Raw genomic sequence first — 15,154 nt, forward strand, 5'->3', positions numbered from 1 at the left:
GACACCTCTGACCACTCTCCCTAGGGCACCTACACTCACATGAATGTACCTATTACACAATACATGCATACACATAAGAAAAATAATAAAACAGCACATGGCTTTAGTCCTAAAACCTGGGAAGCAAAGGCAGGCAAATCTCCCTGAGTTTGAGATCAATCTGGTCTATAAAGCTTTTTAAAATGAAAACTAGTAATAAATAAGCTCAGCAATGCTGCAGGACACAATATATAAAAATCAACCACACCCACATTCACTAACAATGAACAATTTGAAAACAAAGTGTTCTACTTAAAGTAATATCAAAGAGAACAAACCACTAGAGAATAAACTAACCAAATTAATACATAATGCTTACTGTACAATTAAATGATAATACTGATGAAAAATGAAAGATGTCAGTAAATGCAAAAGCATCTTGGGTCTACCAGACAAGGAGGATTCTGGGGAGAGGGAGGAGAGAGAGGCTGCAAGGGAGAGGTGCAATGCTGCCGAAGGAGTAACATGGATTACAGGTAAGCCACAGCCTTGTGGCAATACATAGGTAAATAGAAATGGATTAATAATTAAGAGAGAGCTAGACAGTAAGAAGCCTAAGCCATTGGCCAACCATTTTATACTTAACATAAGTCTTCATGTATCTATTTGGGGCAGAGTGGCTGTGGGACCAGGCAGGACGGACACCTCCATCTTCAACAAAAGCAGGTAATTCTAGTCCTCCTGTTTTGAACAGCTTTCTTTGTCACTGGCAAGCACAAGCCAGACAGGAGGGAAATGGAGAGGCAACCCTGAACAAGCAGGAGTGCTTCCAGTGCTGTGACTAACTGCTTAGAGGTTGCTAAAGGAGAGAGAGCAGCCTGGTTCAGTCTGCCATCCTCTTATGTTTTTGACAGATTTAAATTAATACTCATGTCTTACATTAGTTTCCATTTTTATAGCATGCGCCTGAACCCCAAAAAAGATCTAAAACTGCTATTAGCTATTTAGTAATCTGTTTGTAAATTCTACAAATTTGTATTAACACAATTAAATCGAGTATTTTTTTTTTTTAATAAGTAGGGGCTGGGATGACATTTCAGTCAGTAAAGCATTTGCTTCACTGTTCATATGAGAACCTGAGCATGGCTCTCCAGCTCCACACAAGAAGCCAGATGCTACAGCACATATCTGGAATCTCATTCTGGAGAGGCAGAGGCAGGCAGATTCGTGGAGCGCACTAGCCAGGCAACCTATCTGAATCAATGACCTCCAGGTCAATTAAAGACCGAAAGTAAGGCGAAGAATAATTAAAAGACAAATATGCACATGAATGCTACAGGCATATACATGAACATCCCTCTCTCTCTCTCTCTCTCTCTCTATTTCTCTCTCTCTCTCTCTCTCTCACACACACACACATAAAATCAATCACTCAGTGGAATAGCATTCTGGGACACAGCTTGAAGTACTAGTACCAGTCACCATTTCTACTTACTGTAAGTTGACCTGCGACTCCGAAATCTGCAAGCTTTGCGTGGCCTTCCGTGTTGAGCAAAATATTTCCTGCTTTAATATCTCGGTGTATTTTTCTCATAAAATGAAGGTATTCTAGTCCTTTAAGAGTTGATTGTAATATTGTAGCTATTTCATCTTCTGTTAACTGAAAAACAAAAAGCAGTAGTAAGTTTCAACCCTTTTTACATCGCACATCAGAAAAGGGGAAAGTTATATCCAAACTCAGGCACAGCTACTTCAGCCATATCGTTTCCTGCAAGTTCCGGTCCTTCTCATTCCTTTCACCTGCCTGTTCCCTCTACCTCTAAGGCTCCTCTCCATCTACACAACTGTGCCTTAGCTTTCTTCAATATCTGCCCAAATGTTGCTCATCAGAACAAAGGCCTTTCCTTCTTTTTCCTTCTCCATGCCTGGTCATTCTCTGTTCTCGTACTTTACCTTGTCAGCAAAGAGACAACCTGACATATTCTGCAGGTACAAGTACACATGCCATTAGAAAATGCCTTTCATTGTTTACTTTTTGTATCCCAAGCATCAAGAGTGGGAAATGAAATAGTTCGAGAACAATGTGGGTTGAGATCTCTTTAGAATCACATATCAGATATTTTCATTACAATTCATAACATAGCGAAATTACAGTTACAAAGTAGCAACAGAATAATTTTATGGCTGGGGGTCATCACAGCATGAGGAACTGTATTAAAGGGTCACAGCGTTAGGAAGGTTGGGAACCACTGGGCTACAGTGACTGTGCTAGACCCAGGACTTCTGATCAAACCACAGGCTGACTCTGAAGATCACACCCAAACCCTGCCCAAGATCCAGCCAGCTCTCACTTCTCTCCCAGCACGGCAAACAACACACATTCAGGAGTAAGCAATGGGCAAAAGGATCCAGAATGGGCAAGACCCAGCTTGTACTGCTGGCACTACTTTCTTTTACTTTTATTCTAAGATTTAAATTTGCATAATGAGAATTAATAACAAGGGAAAGCATCAAAACGAGAACAAAAATGAAAGTCAATGGAAGTAGTTTAACATGTAGAAATGTACAAAAACAGAGTGTCACCTCAGCAGCAGCATTAATACTCAGAAAAGGAAATGTGCCTGCAAGTGAGCATGAACAGCAATTCCTAAAAGAACATAATCAGGAATTTTAAATTTCTCACAGGTGGTCAGACCTTAATCCAATCCATCATTACTTCTTTAGGCTTTAAATACAGCTAACATCCACTTGGATTTAATTATAGAGTAATTTTCTGCTTAAAGTAAACTTTTTCCCCTCATGGGCTCTTTTCTAGTTTCCTCACCCCATGTGGATAGCACTTACAAAACATTAGAAGCTAAGAGCCAGCTCAGAACAGACCCACATCAGAGACAGCAAGTAGTATCTGTTGCTCTCAGCCTGGGCAACCTCATTTAACACAGTTATTATCATTCTACCATCATCATTTTTTTTTTTTTTTGAGACAGGTTCTAGCATGATAAATTTTTAAAGTGTTTATATCTTTCTGTGGTCTTATTTCTTCATATTTAAACAATATTCCAGTCTCCTGTGGCTAGATGCTATCACACTAGTTTTTAACACATAGCAAAATAACTAATAATTAAGTATATAAACTATTATTAGTTTATACTAGTATTAAGATATCAATAGATATGCTGGGCATTGGCTTTAGTCCCAGCCTTCAGGAGGCAGGGGCAGGCGGATCTTTCTGAGTTCGAGGAGAGCCTGGTCAACATAGCTAGTTCCAGGACAGGCTCCAAAACAGTACAGAGAAATCCTGTCTCGAAAAACAAACAAAACAAAACAAAACAAAAACAAAAAAAAAAGATATCAATAGATACAGAATTCACCAATACAATTAATTCTGGACTGATGTGGGGGCAGAGAAACAACTTGGTGCTTTATTTAAATCAATAAACTAGTCAAGGTTTCAACTTCTCTTAAATTACTTATTTCATTTTTTGAGCTTATACTATAATTATATCATCTCCTCCCTTCTTTTCCTCTCTCCAAAGCCTTCCAGTCTTGCTCTCTTTCAAATTCATGGCCTCTTTATTCATTGTTGTTACATTCATATATGTTTGTATACATTAACATATATATACACAAATACATAAATATTCCTAATACATAAATACAACCTCAACCATCTGTATAATGTTGGATACATGTTTTCAGGGCTGACCATTTGGTACTAGAAATTTATATTATGTTAGAACACTACTCTTGGCTAAAGAACTTACTACTGTCTAATAAAGAAAACATACAAATTCCCAATAACATAACTTAAGAAAAAGAAACAATGATATTATACAAAATTTATAACTTGAGTTTCAAAACAGTCCCATTTTATAACCTATGTAATACTTCATGATTTACAGTATACTTTTGCATACTTAAGATACTGCAAATAATAAGGGGATGCCCACTCCCATTCTTACAACCAAAAACAAAAACCACCCAAGAGCTAAAATTTCCCATTTCAACAATCTACACAGAAACTAGAGTTGTTTTTTAAAGCCCGTGTCACATGACTCACTTACTTTCTTAGAAATGTTCCTTCTACACCTGGAATAAACACTCAGCCAGAGCACCCTGACCTACAGGACCCAAAGCCATCAAGCCTGCCCACCTGTCTAACTCAAATTAGACCTTCTCAAGTTCCCTTCATCTAATCCCATCTCAGTGGCTGCACTTCTAACACCAAACATACCAAACACACTGCAGTCTCTGAGTCTTCGCACCGGTTCCTCCCTACAGTGTCCCTGCAGGAGATGCTGCTCCTGCCACTCTGCCCACCAAGATTCTTTACCACTTTCCTATCACTGTCCTTACTAATTTTCCCCAGATCATTTCTCATTACCCTGCATTTCCTCTCTAGTTGCCACCTGTTTGCTTTAATTTCCCTGCTAGAAGATGTGCTGCCATAAGAGCACCATATACCACACACTGTGGTCTCTCTTACTTACTACAGGATCCCTAAAGCCTACAGCAGTATTCTGCAACTATAATCCCTGACTCTTAGGTCTGATCCTACAATCTCAGGCATAAAAAATACTCTTTTATAACAGGCTTATTCCCTGTTCAACAGCAAGTAGAAAAAAAAACACTCTGTGGCTAAACTTGGTAGGAAGACAAATTCAAAAGCAAACATTTAAAACTCATTCTAGAGGTAGAGAGATGACTCAGCAATTAGAGAGCATTCTGCTCGTCCTAAAGATCTAGACTTGATTCCCACCACCCACACTGTGGGGCTCATAATTGCCTGTAACTCCAGTGTCAGGGTAGGCAAGAACCAGCCTCTATGGGTGCCTATACTTACATGCACAAGCCTACTCAAACACCTAACTTTTAAAAGTAATTCTATAACAGCCAGGCATGGTAGGGAGAATGACATAAGAGGAGTGTGAGTTCAAGGCCAGCCTGGACTACACTGTCAGTTCCAGGATACTCTTCACCATGAAACCCTGCCTCAAAACAATGAAAATTATCCCCAAAACATGACTTCATAATTGTTTCACCTAGTAAGAAGTAAACAAAAATCACTGCAGTAAGTCAATACCAAATCGTTACATTTTAAGAGAATTGAACATGGTGCCACACCCCTGTGGCCCTAATACTAAGGCTGTACATTAGGGTAACACACCCTGTGATTCTACCACTACAGTTTGGGGATGGGGGAATGGGGTTCCTGTGATCCTAGCACTTGGGCTGGAGCAGAAGGATCAAAAGTAAAAGACTATACTAAGATTCTGTCTTAGTTTGAGGTGGGAAAGAGGATGAGTAAAAAGGAGCAGAGACCCAAAGAGAAGGTGGAATTTGACAGTGATTTCCATATGTGTAGAAGCAACATGTGACTTAAAGGTCTGAGAAAAAGATGACAAAAATGCTAGGCCAGCAGCCCCTTCTAGGAGTTAAACTTACCGTCTTATTTCGTAACCGAATGATATCGGATACAGAGCCTGCCCCACAGTACTCCATAACGATCCATAGGTCTGTGTTCTTAAAGTAGCTGCCATAATATTTAACTACATGAGGGCTGGAGACAAACACAATACAAATTAGTGAAACACCCTTCAAACATTTCAATTCATTCTGTTCAAAGCATGGAAAGTAATTTCTCATCTTTAAAAAAAAATGAATTAATTCTAGCTAGGACTAACACAAACAGTCTCCTGATAAAAACATGAAATGGAATCAATTTTCCTAAGAGTAATAATACAGATTCAAAACAGGAAAACAGTATAAATATATAATTTATCCTCAAAAAATAATCACAGGGTCTCAAAAAATTAGCTATTGACATGGTAAAAAGAAATTAGATACAATTTAAATGACTATCCCATATGAAGGAACTTAAATAATAGCACCACAAGTCCACAGAACATGTTGGAGGAATACTGAATAAATAACGTTTAATATACCCTGGGACAGGAGACTTGGCTCAGCTGTGAAGAGCTGGCTGACCTTCCAGAGACCTGGGGTTTAGTTCCCAGCACCCACTGGTGGCTGTAACTCCAGTTGCAGAACATCTGATACCCTCTTCTATCCTCAGGCACCAGGTATGCAATTGATACACAGATACACATAGACAAAACACTCATACACATTTTGTGTGTGTGTGTGTGTGTGTGTGTGTGTTTGTGTGTGTGTGTGTGTGTGTTTGCGCATGCAGCCTGTTTACAAGAGAGAAAAGGGTAAGGTATAAAACAATCAGTTGAAACCCTACAGAGACATGGAAAGACATACTAAAGGATATATAATGATGATGATTTTACCAAAAAGAAAAGCAATCTCTTTTCTTTTTTTCTAAAAAGTCAGAGTACAATTAGGAGTAACAAAATCATCATTATATAATATAAAGAATATTTATTATCAAAACTGGAACTTTAGGTCTTAAATTTGGAGACACCAAATAAGAAATGTCTGAGAAGTAGAGCATCCCAATAAAATGAAAACTCGGTTTGACAATTTGTAGCATTAACAGCTAGTCTGCTGTTGGAAACCAGGTTGCATAGCAACCAAAGATACTAAAACTATACTGACTTCCTGGACTTTCCATTTCAAATGCCCCTTCATTCTCAGAACATATGCCAGTGACGAAGACAGAAGGAAAACACAGCGCATAAAAGGAGCTGTAGTGCAAGCAGAGGGAGCTGAGTCCCTACTGCTCATGATAATCCCCTGCGTGTCCTCTTCCCTCGCCTCCTGTAGTCTTTTTCTTTATTGTTTCTTTATTGTCCAAACACACTGTTGGGATATGTTCTATGAAATCTTGTACTATCAGCTAGATTTCTTGAACTATACATGCCTGGCCTATGAAGTCCCAGAAAATGAGGGAAAACCACTGATATTTACTCCAGCTGCTTTAATAAAGCAGGCAAATGTCCCCCAAAACCCTCCCTTTGCTCAAAAGACAGCAACACAAAAATAAAACAAACAAACAAACAGAACACAAGAATTCTGCCTTGTCTTTTTTTTTTTTTTTTTTTTTTTTTTTTTCCTCAGAAGGCTTAATTCAGACGGCTCTTCAAAATGTCACTTCTTTCTTTTCTTTTTTTTTTTTTTTTTAATGATTTTTTTGAGACAGGTTTTCTCTGTGTAGCTTTGGAGCCTGTCCTGGAACTAGCTCTTGACCAGGCTGTCCTCAAACTCACAGAGAGCCACCTGCCTCTGCCTCCTGAGCTAGTTCCAGGACAGGCTCCAAAGCTACAGTGGAACCCTGTTTTGGGAGAAAAAAAAAAGTAAAAATATGTAAATCTTTTAAAAAAAAAAAAAAAACACTTTAGTTAGAAGCATTTCCATACTCAGCTTATATTCAGTCCCAATTTGCCAAGTAAAAAGAGTATGAATAAGGTAAATTGAAGTTTGAGTAAAGTAAATCATATAGGTAAAAAGAAAAACAGGTAACTTAATTCTGGCCAAACCAACCAGGAGGAAAAAAAAGATGGAAGTTTTTGTATAGTAGACAATAACCACAAAAAGAAAAATGCAATGGGAGGAAGATGAGAAGATGAGCAGTAGCTATACTTCAAAGTCGGGGACATTTGAGGTCCCTGCATAACAAGATCCACTGTCCCTACATAATCTACTGCTAAAGTTGACGAATGTAGTAATAAACTGATCTCATCAAAATTGACACCTCAAGTGCAAAACTTCTTCACCCTGACTTCCAACTCCCCGGACCTAGCACCACCCTTGCTTTGACTTGTCTCTCACATCTAAACAGTGCTGGGTATGTCTGCTCCATCAGTGACCAACCCATGTTGTCATGGAACTTCATAGATCACGTGTTCTTCTGTGGTTGACTTTGGGGCCAACTTCCTGCTTATAGCATTTGACAAATTTTAGTTCCTCAAAATTAAAACACTTAAGAACAAACTCTCAACTGTAATAGAATGGACAGCTGATACCCAAACAAATATTCCCTGTCTATAGACCACTCTGATAGTCTATGGTTTCTGGAGCTAAAATGCATTGCATTTGAATTATATCAGCTGTCTCCGGGGGGGGGGGGGGGGGGGGGAATTCTCAAAACAAAGTAAGAGAGAATAATTGAGTGATTGAGCGAGCAAGAAAGAAGGAACGAGCCACTACCTGCCTCTTCCTTATCTCTAAAAGAAGTAATTGATGAAGGGAAAAATGCAAAAATGGAAACTGTAAATTATCTACAAAACATATAAGCGTTCTCATATTTTTCAGAAAATATGCATTGATCCCACTGACCTCACCCTTCTGCAAATGTAGGTGTCAAAACTATAGAAACACAGCAAAGGCAGACGTTCACTCTGTCAAGGGTCCCTCTCCACTTTACCTGTCACACTGCTGCATTATGGAGATTTCTTTGATTATCTCCTGCAGGTCTGACTCCACCGGCACTTGCTTGATAGCAACAATCTGGCCAGTCTCTTTGTGAATAGCCTTGTACACACTCCCATAAGACCTGCAATTGGGAAAGGAGACCATTTATAAAGCCAGAGCACAGAAACAGAAGATCAGGTTAGCACAATCAACCCACAGAACTACTTTCTATCCCAAGTACCTAATGCTTACAAGCTTAGCTGTGTCTGCAAAACTGAGACAGCTTAAGTACCTGGGAAGAGGGGTGGGGTAGCACCCTAAAACTTCACATGTGGGAACCACAGTGGGAGAGCACTCACCTAGCATTAGCTTGAGCAAAGCCCCAGGTTTAATCCCCAGCACCCAGAAAGTTATCAAGTCTATTTGACGATTATAATTTCCAAATGACTTTAACAACCTCCATGCACCATCCCTGACATCTGCTAGAAAATATACACCTGGGCCTATTCTTTAAAAACAAAAATTTTTAAAGACAAACAGGTGATTATTTTACAAGTAAAAATTAAGTTTAAAAAGGTCACATGATTTACCCAGTGATGAGCTTATGATCTGAATCCATGTAGACTGAACACAATGCTTGTTTTCTCTCCATGTCAACACAATTCATGTGTCTGTTTTCCTACAGCCACTCTATTACCAGTCTTTCTGTCCTTTCTCCTCTACATGCTGCAATGTTTAAAATATGGAAACCCATTAAGACCTAGGCTCTTTCACACTAATATCACAAGGACAGTTCATGTGCAAATCTTCTTGCCTTCCCTGAATCTGCTCATCTTCCCAGAAAAGTTTCTCATCAAAGCCAAGGCTCTCAATCTGGGAGCTACATCAGGGTTAGAATCTACAGATACAAGACTGCATCCCATCTCCGTTACAGTGTTACAAAAACATGAGTCAGCTCTCTTGTGCATGAATTCTCTTATTCACAAGATAACAAAAAAAAAAGACCTACGAACTCCCTTACAAGTGTGTTATGGTGCTCCAGTGAAACACCATTAGATTCTTACATACATTTTTTTTTCCCATTAATGTCCAGGGCAGCTCTCAGTGAAATATGAGAAAATCAATTCTTAAATTTCCCAGACACACCAGGGCAGGAGCAGCACACACCTTTAATCCCAGCAGCTGGGAGGCAGGTGGATTTCTGTGAGTTTGAGGCCAGAGTGAGTTCCAGATCAGACAGGGCTACACAGAGAAACCTTGTCTCAAAAAAACTGAAAAACCAAAAGAATAAATAAATTTACCAAAGACACCTGTTTCTTCCTACTATCTTGGTGAAGAGAAAATCAGAGTAAAGAATGTGATCTAGGGCTGGAGAGATGGCTCAGCCCTTAGAGGCTAGGCTCACAACCAAAACATAAGAATGTGACCTAAAATGTCAAAATAACAGAGCATTTCTCACTGCCAAAATAGATTTTAAAAATTTCTTTAACAAAGTATCTATGCATGTAGTGTACTTATAAAGTTCTGTCTGGATCCCTTATACTTAAAAAAGAATAAAAAGACACTCAAAGAGTTTCAAATACTGTTTTGCCACAGAAAAACAACTGCTGAGCATGCGTGGAAGACCCAGCTACTGCCCTTTCTTCCTTGCTAAAATGACTCTCAATTAGGACAGCAGTGCATTAGCCCCCAGGAAAATCATGACTGGCCCCTCCAGTCACGGTACTCCATTTCTCTTCTGCCAGTGACTGAACCAGCAGCAAAAGTCTAAGCTAGATCTGGCCACACTATATAGCTAGAATTCTGAAGACTTTCTTCCCAAGAGTAAGACAAGAACACAGGGCTGTCCGTTCTCACATGTCACTTTCCTCCTTCCTTTGGTTACTGTCAAGAGGGATGACACCTGAAACTAATGTAACCACCCTGTGACCATAAGAACTGCCCAGACCAACCATTAGCAAGTTAACTATCCATTTGTGGGAGACTTTATTAGTTTGTCACTCAATACCGTCATAGCTAGCCACTGCTAGAGGTGTTCTGTTACTGCCATCCAAAGGCCCTTCCGAAATACTAGGCCTCGAATGTGCAAAATTATCTTCATGCTGGAGTGAGTGTTGCAAGGTGCAAAAATTCTCCTTTCCCTCGGTACTGATACTGCAGTTTTCCCACAGCAGCTGCTTCCCAAAGCCTGCTTTCATTAGAGCAATAGTCTTCAACAGACAAGCTCTCCACAGCTTTCCGTGTTTCAACATTCTCCAATTTTACCATAAATACGAGTTGATTCACCACATAAGCTAATGCCTTTGCCCTACAGTTAAATATTTAATAGAATTTTCACTCATTATTCTTATACATTAGGAATGAAAAGCAAGCCTTCCAAGTGGACTTGCTCTGCAGCAGTAACCCTACCCTCAAACCCCCGACTATCCTGATAGCAAAGAAACTCCAACAGATCAGATGAACACTGAACAAAGATTCAAGATCCCACACCACAGAGATCACAGCCTGAAGGAGTTAGACTTTGGCAATCATGTCCAAGGTTATAGTGTCAAAGAGATACGTCCCTAACAGGCTCATGTCTTAGAACACTTGGCCCCCAGAAGACGATGCTCTTTTGGAAGGCTGGGGACCTTTGTAAAGTGAGACCAAAATGGAGGAAGTGAGCTGGTGAGGGGTGACCTTGAGGTTTACACCCCACCTTAGAGCTCCCTCTATCTAGCACCCCCCAGTTGCCTCATGCTCCCACTGCCCCAGCTGCAAGCTGTGCCCACCAGCACGCTTTTTTCCACCATGTTGGACTGACTATATCCACTCTCAAAGGGAGACACTTTCTTCCTTTGAGTTGTTTCCATCAGGTATTCCATCAAAGCAATAAAAGTAGCTAATAATCCACATACAGGCAGTCCCTTTACACCTGACTCCTATGATGTTAACGCAATGATTTGGTGAGTTTAACTTTCAGAGAACGAACATCATGAAGTGGCTATTTCACATAACCAACAAAGCAAGAATGAATGCAGAAAAAAATGGAAATAAACAGTATCTGAGGCCAACTCAAACAGGCACAAGTCTCACTAATCAAAAGCACTCATTAGCTATGGAAGGAAGGGAACAACTTGTTACTATCTCACAATATTTAAAACTTAAATGAAGACTGGGAATGTAGCTCAGTGATAGAGGACCTGCCTAAAATACATGAGGATCTAATACTGGGGGGGGGGGGGAGGGGAACCTAAATTATCGAATGTGTGAAGCAAAAGGACGCTAGTGCTAAGCTCTGCTCTAAACTTCCAGGTGCTCTCCGTTCATCTTGGTTCAAGCTGTGACTCGACCCTGCCACAGAGCCAAATGATCAGTTCCAGAACCAAACATGGTTCTTCAGCACAAGCTCACTTTGAAAGCAAGCCACAAGCCCCTGAGGATTCATAACCCATTCACTGAAGGAACATTGGAAGGTGGTGTGGCAGGTGTGGCATTTACATTAGAGGAGTAGTACAGGTAAGGAAGGTCTTCCTTCCGGATCACGCACTTCCATGAAACCTGCCCCGGGGATACCAAGGCTTTTAAGCTAGGTCTGAGTGACTTCAGTGTGTGTGTTCTTTACTGCTCTAATATGCTCTTATTAAAAATGAAAAACACCAAGTTAATTACATGTGCAATTATGTCCACCAATTTATATCATAGTCCAAAAACAACCTGTGTACATTGTTAGATTAAGGGGCATGGACTAATTGCCTTCAGCAGAACAGCAAGAATGCCAAGCTAAAGCTACAAATCCTAGTCAAGAGATGCAGAGTGACTGTCACCACCTCATACCTTTACAGATGCCATTCAACAGACAGTCTTCCACCATCTTGGGCTTGTGGAGCATCACAACTCATGTTCTTTTCCCTCCTTCCTCTGCATCTTTTTTTTTTTTTTTTGATAAATCCCAAAGAGTACTTTTTCAACTAACAAAAAGTTGAAGACTAATGTTTCTAAAAGGAGGTAATCCATGAAAATCTATTCCACGTAACCCAGAATTGCGCTTGTCATTACTACAGATCTGTGTTTAAAGATAATAATGCTAAACTCTCCAGCAGTGAGGGGAGGGAGGCTTCACTCAGGCAGAGCACTTGCCTGACATGTATGTGAGCCTGGGCTCAATCCCTAGCGCCACAGGAAAAGAAAAAACCACAGTCAGTCGTTAGAGATATTCTGGAGGAATTAAAATTTCATATACAACAATGCCTGTTTGCATACACACTATCTCTGAATCATATGGATTTATTATCTATTCAAAAGTTAAACACTTAAGGTATCCCTAGTATTTTAATGTATTGATCATTACAGAAGAAGCAATAAATACACAGAATTAAATTGAAAGGATGTGTAGAAGTATAAGAAACTCTTTATGTAGCCAGGCATGATGGTGCATGCCTTTAACCCCTCAGTATATAAAAGTATATAAAACTGCCTATGTCTAACTCCTTTTGCTTTGCATTTCTTTGTTTTATTTTTTGTTTGTCTGTTTGTTTGTTTGTTTGTTTTTTGTTTGAAAGTGAGGGAAAGGGCCTGGAACTTGCTATGTGGACCAGGATAGCATCAAACTCAGAGATCCGCCTGCCTCTACCTCCTAAATGCTGAGATTAAAGGTGTGGACCACCATTCTGGCTGACTTTTTAAAACCTTAATGAATTATAATCTAATTAGCACTTTCTGTTAAATATATAAAATCATACACATAAAAAATTCTGTAAGGAAAAACATTGAAACCTTAATATTAAAAAGACTAGACAACACTAAATTTAGTCACATGGTGAAGACTGCAAGTAGTAAATTTTCCTCCCATACCACCTGGAACAATGCTGATATGTCATTCTTTCTTTTGTGCAGGCTTGAATTTGGCACCACGAGAGGTTCACATCCCTCAGCTACGAGGCCAACAGAAAGACTGGGACCCACCAGCCTACATATACTCTGTCTATACTTACCCTTCTCCAAGTTTCTCTAAGACATCAAACACTTCTTCCGGCTGTTTAGTTAAGCTATCTTCGTCCAACTTTTTCAGTTGCCTGTGAATAAAGAAATATAAACACAAAATGCATTTTACTTGCAACTAAAAAATAAAGTACACTGTTTATTTTACAATTACCATTCTAGAAATTGTTTTACAAAGTCTACTTTCTCTATTAGTAACTAAAAGTAAAGGCAAGCTAAGAGGTGTGTTTTGTTTTGTTCTGTTTTGTTTTGTTTTTTTAAGACAGGATCTCACTGTTGTAACCCAGACTGGCACCAAACGTACAATGCTCTTGCCTCAGCCTCTCAGGTGCTAGGATTACAGTTGTGTACCACCATCCCTGGCTCTCTTAAGGGAGGGATTATACTTCTGTAGGATCACCCAATGAGTACATTGTGGACCAGAACATGAAGAGTTGCCAAGAATCAAATCTCAATTCAACATATGTATGAATTTTCTAAAGAGAGAAGCTGTCCCATAGTGGGTCAGACTATCTCAACAGGGCCAAGTTCTCTAGGGTTGGAAAACTTACGGAAAATGAAAGTATCATGTGACTGAAATGCTATAGTATAGAGCCAAACATTAGGTAAATTATTTCTATGAATTTAAATGGCATAGCTATCACTTCAAAAAGACATTTAAATGTAAGGCTGTATATTTAAGCCTGAATTGGACTAGTTGACCTTTTTCTTCTGTTGGCAAAGTTTTGGTCATTTTGTCTAGCCAATTAAGTTCTATAGGTAACACAGAAACAGTAGAAAGCAAGGAGTTTTAACAGTCTCACTAAGACCCTCCCACCAAGGTCAGCCATGTACCTTTCACCGGTGCCAAGAATCAAATGTGTCATTCACTACTTCTATACAGCTCAAACTCTGCAGCAATGCTAGACTATCACAAACTAGAGGTTAAAAAGCAACATTTCAAATTTAAAACTCTGAGACCTCTAATAAAACATACCAAGAGGCTTAAAGAGTTTGCTGATGTGTGTGTGTGTGTGTGTGTGTGTGTGTGTTCGTTCTATACAATAGTATCCTGAAGCTACAAAAGACGACAAAAAAAAGACGGCTCAGGAAATGGTGAAATATGAAAGCAGCCACACTGTAAATTTCTTGTGCAGAAAAAAAAAGGCTTGTACTAGCTAAACAATACCAATTCTTAAAAGAAATTGCTTTAAATAAAAGTAGAAAAATCGGAAGAATATAAAATGAAAAAAAAAAAAAAAAAAGCCTGACCACATAAAGTGCAACCAACTACCAATAAACCCTGACCTCAAAGGGACGATCCTGCAGAACTTTATAAAGACCGAGAAACACAGAATGCGGCTGTTAACTTGAAAAGTGACAAAACACATTAACTGCACTGACATTTGAAGATTCAAAAGATCCTAACATTGAAATCCCAATGACTTTATAAAAACTCCCAGCTTCAAGACAAAAGGGCTGAAGTGAAACTCCCCTTAAACGTCAGAAGTGATATTTCTATGATCTTAGAGATTAAAGAGATCAAGCTCATATGCCAGGGTTTTTTGGTAAAATCCCCGATGGTAGCTGTATAAACAATGGACAATACCTCATTCATCAAGAAGAAACTCTTATACACAGCTTATATAGAGGAGATCTGATTCTCTTTCGAGTGTTGACTCTTAACAATTTGACAAAGGCCAAAGTTGCTATTTCAGAGACCACGGAATAACAAAGGAAGCTGCCTTGGCCCTAAGAGACAGTTGCAAGACTCAATAACACTCGGACAAACTTTAAACAAATGCTCACATGCCTTTTGTTTTGCATCTAGAATTTTTTAAACACTTTAAATTTAAAGAAGCACTATTAACTCTGGTGCCAACTAATCAAGAGA

General features: G+C 39.3%; 1 protein-coding gene across 1 annotated transcript in view; it reads right to left on the minus strand.

The window, feature by feature from the left end:
• Positions 1-15,154, minus strand: part of Stk4 (serine/threonine kinase 4) — a 78,476-nt gene that overhangs the window by 59,799 nt on the left and 3,523 nt on the right. The window contains exons 2-5 of the mRNA XM_051186625.1: positions 13,275-13,355; positions 8,315-8,443; positions 5,425-5,539; positions 1,475-1,639 (exon numbers count right to left, since the gene is read on the minus strand). Coding sequence (XP_051042582.1) covers positions 1,475-1,639; positions 5,425-5,539; positions 8,315-8,443; positions 13,275-13,355 — 490 coding nt within the window. The remainder of the gene's footprint in view (positions 1-1,474; positions 1,640-5,424; positions 5,540-8,314; positions 8,444-13,274; positions 13,356-15,154) is intronic.

The sequence above is a fragment of the Phodopus roborovskii genome, unplaced genomic scaffold, assembly GCF_943737965.1.
Source record: "Phodopus roborovskii unplaced genomic scaffold, PHOROB, whole genome shotgun sequence".
Lineage (NCBI taxonomy): Eukaryota > Metazoa > Chordata > Mammalia > Rodentia > Cricetidae > Phodopus > Phodopus roborovskii.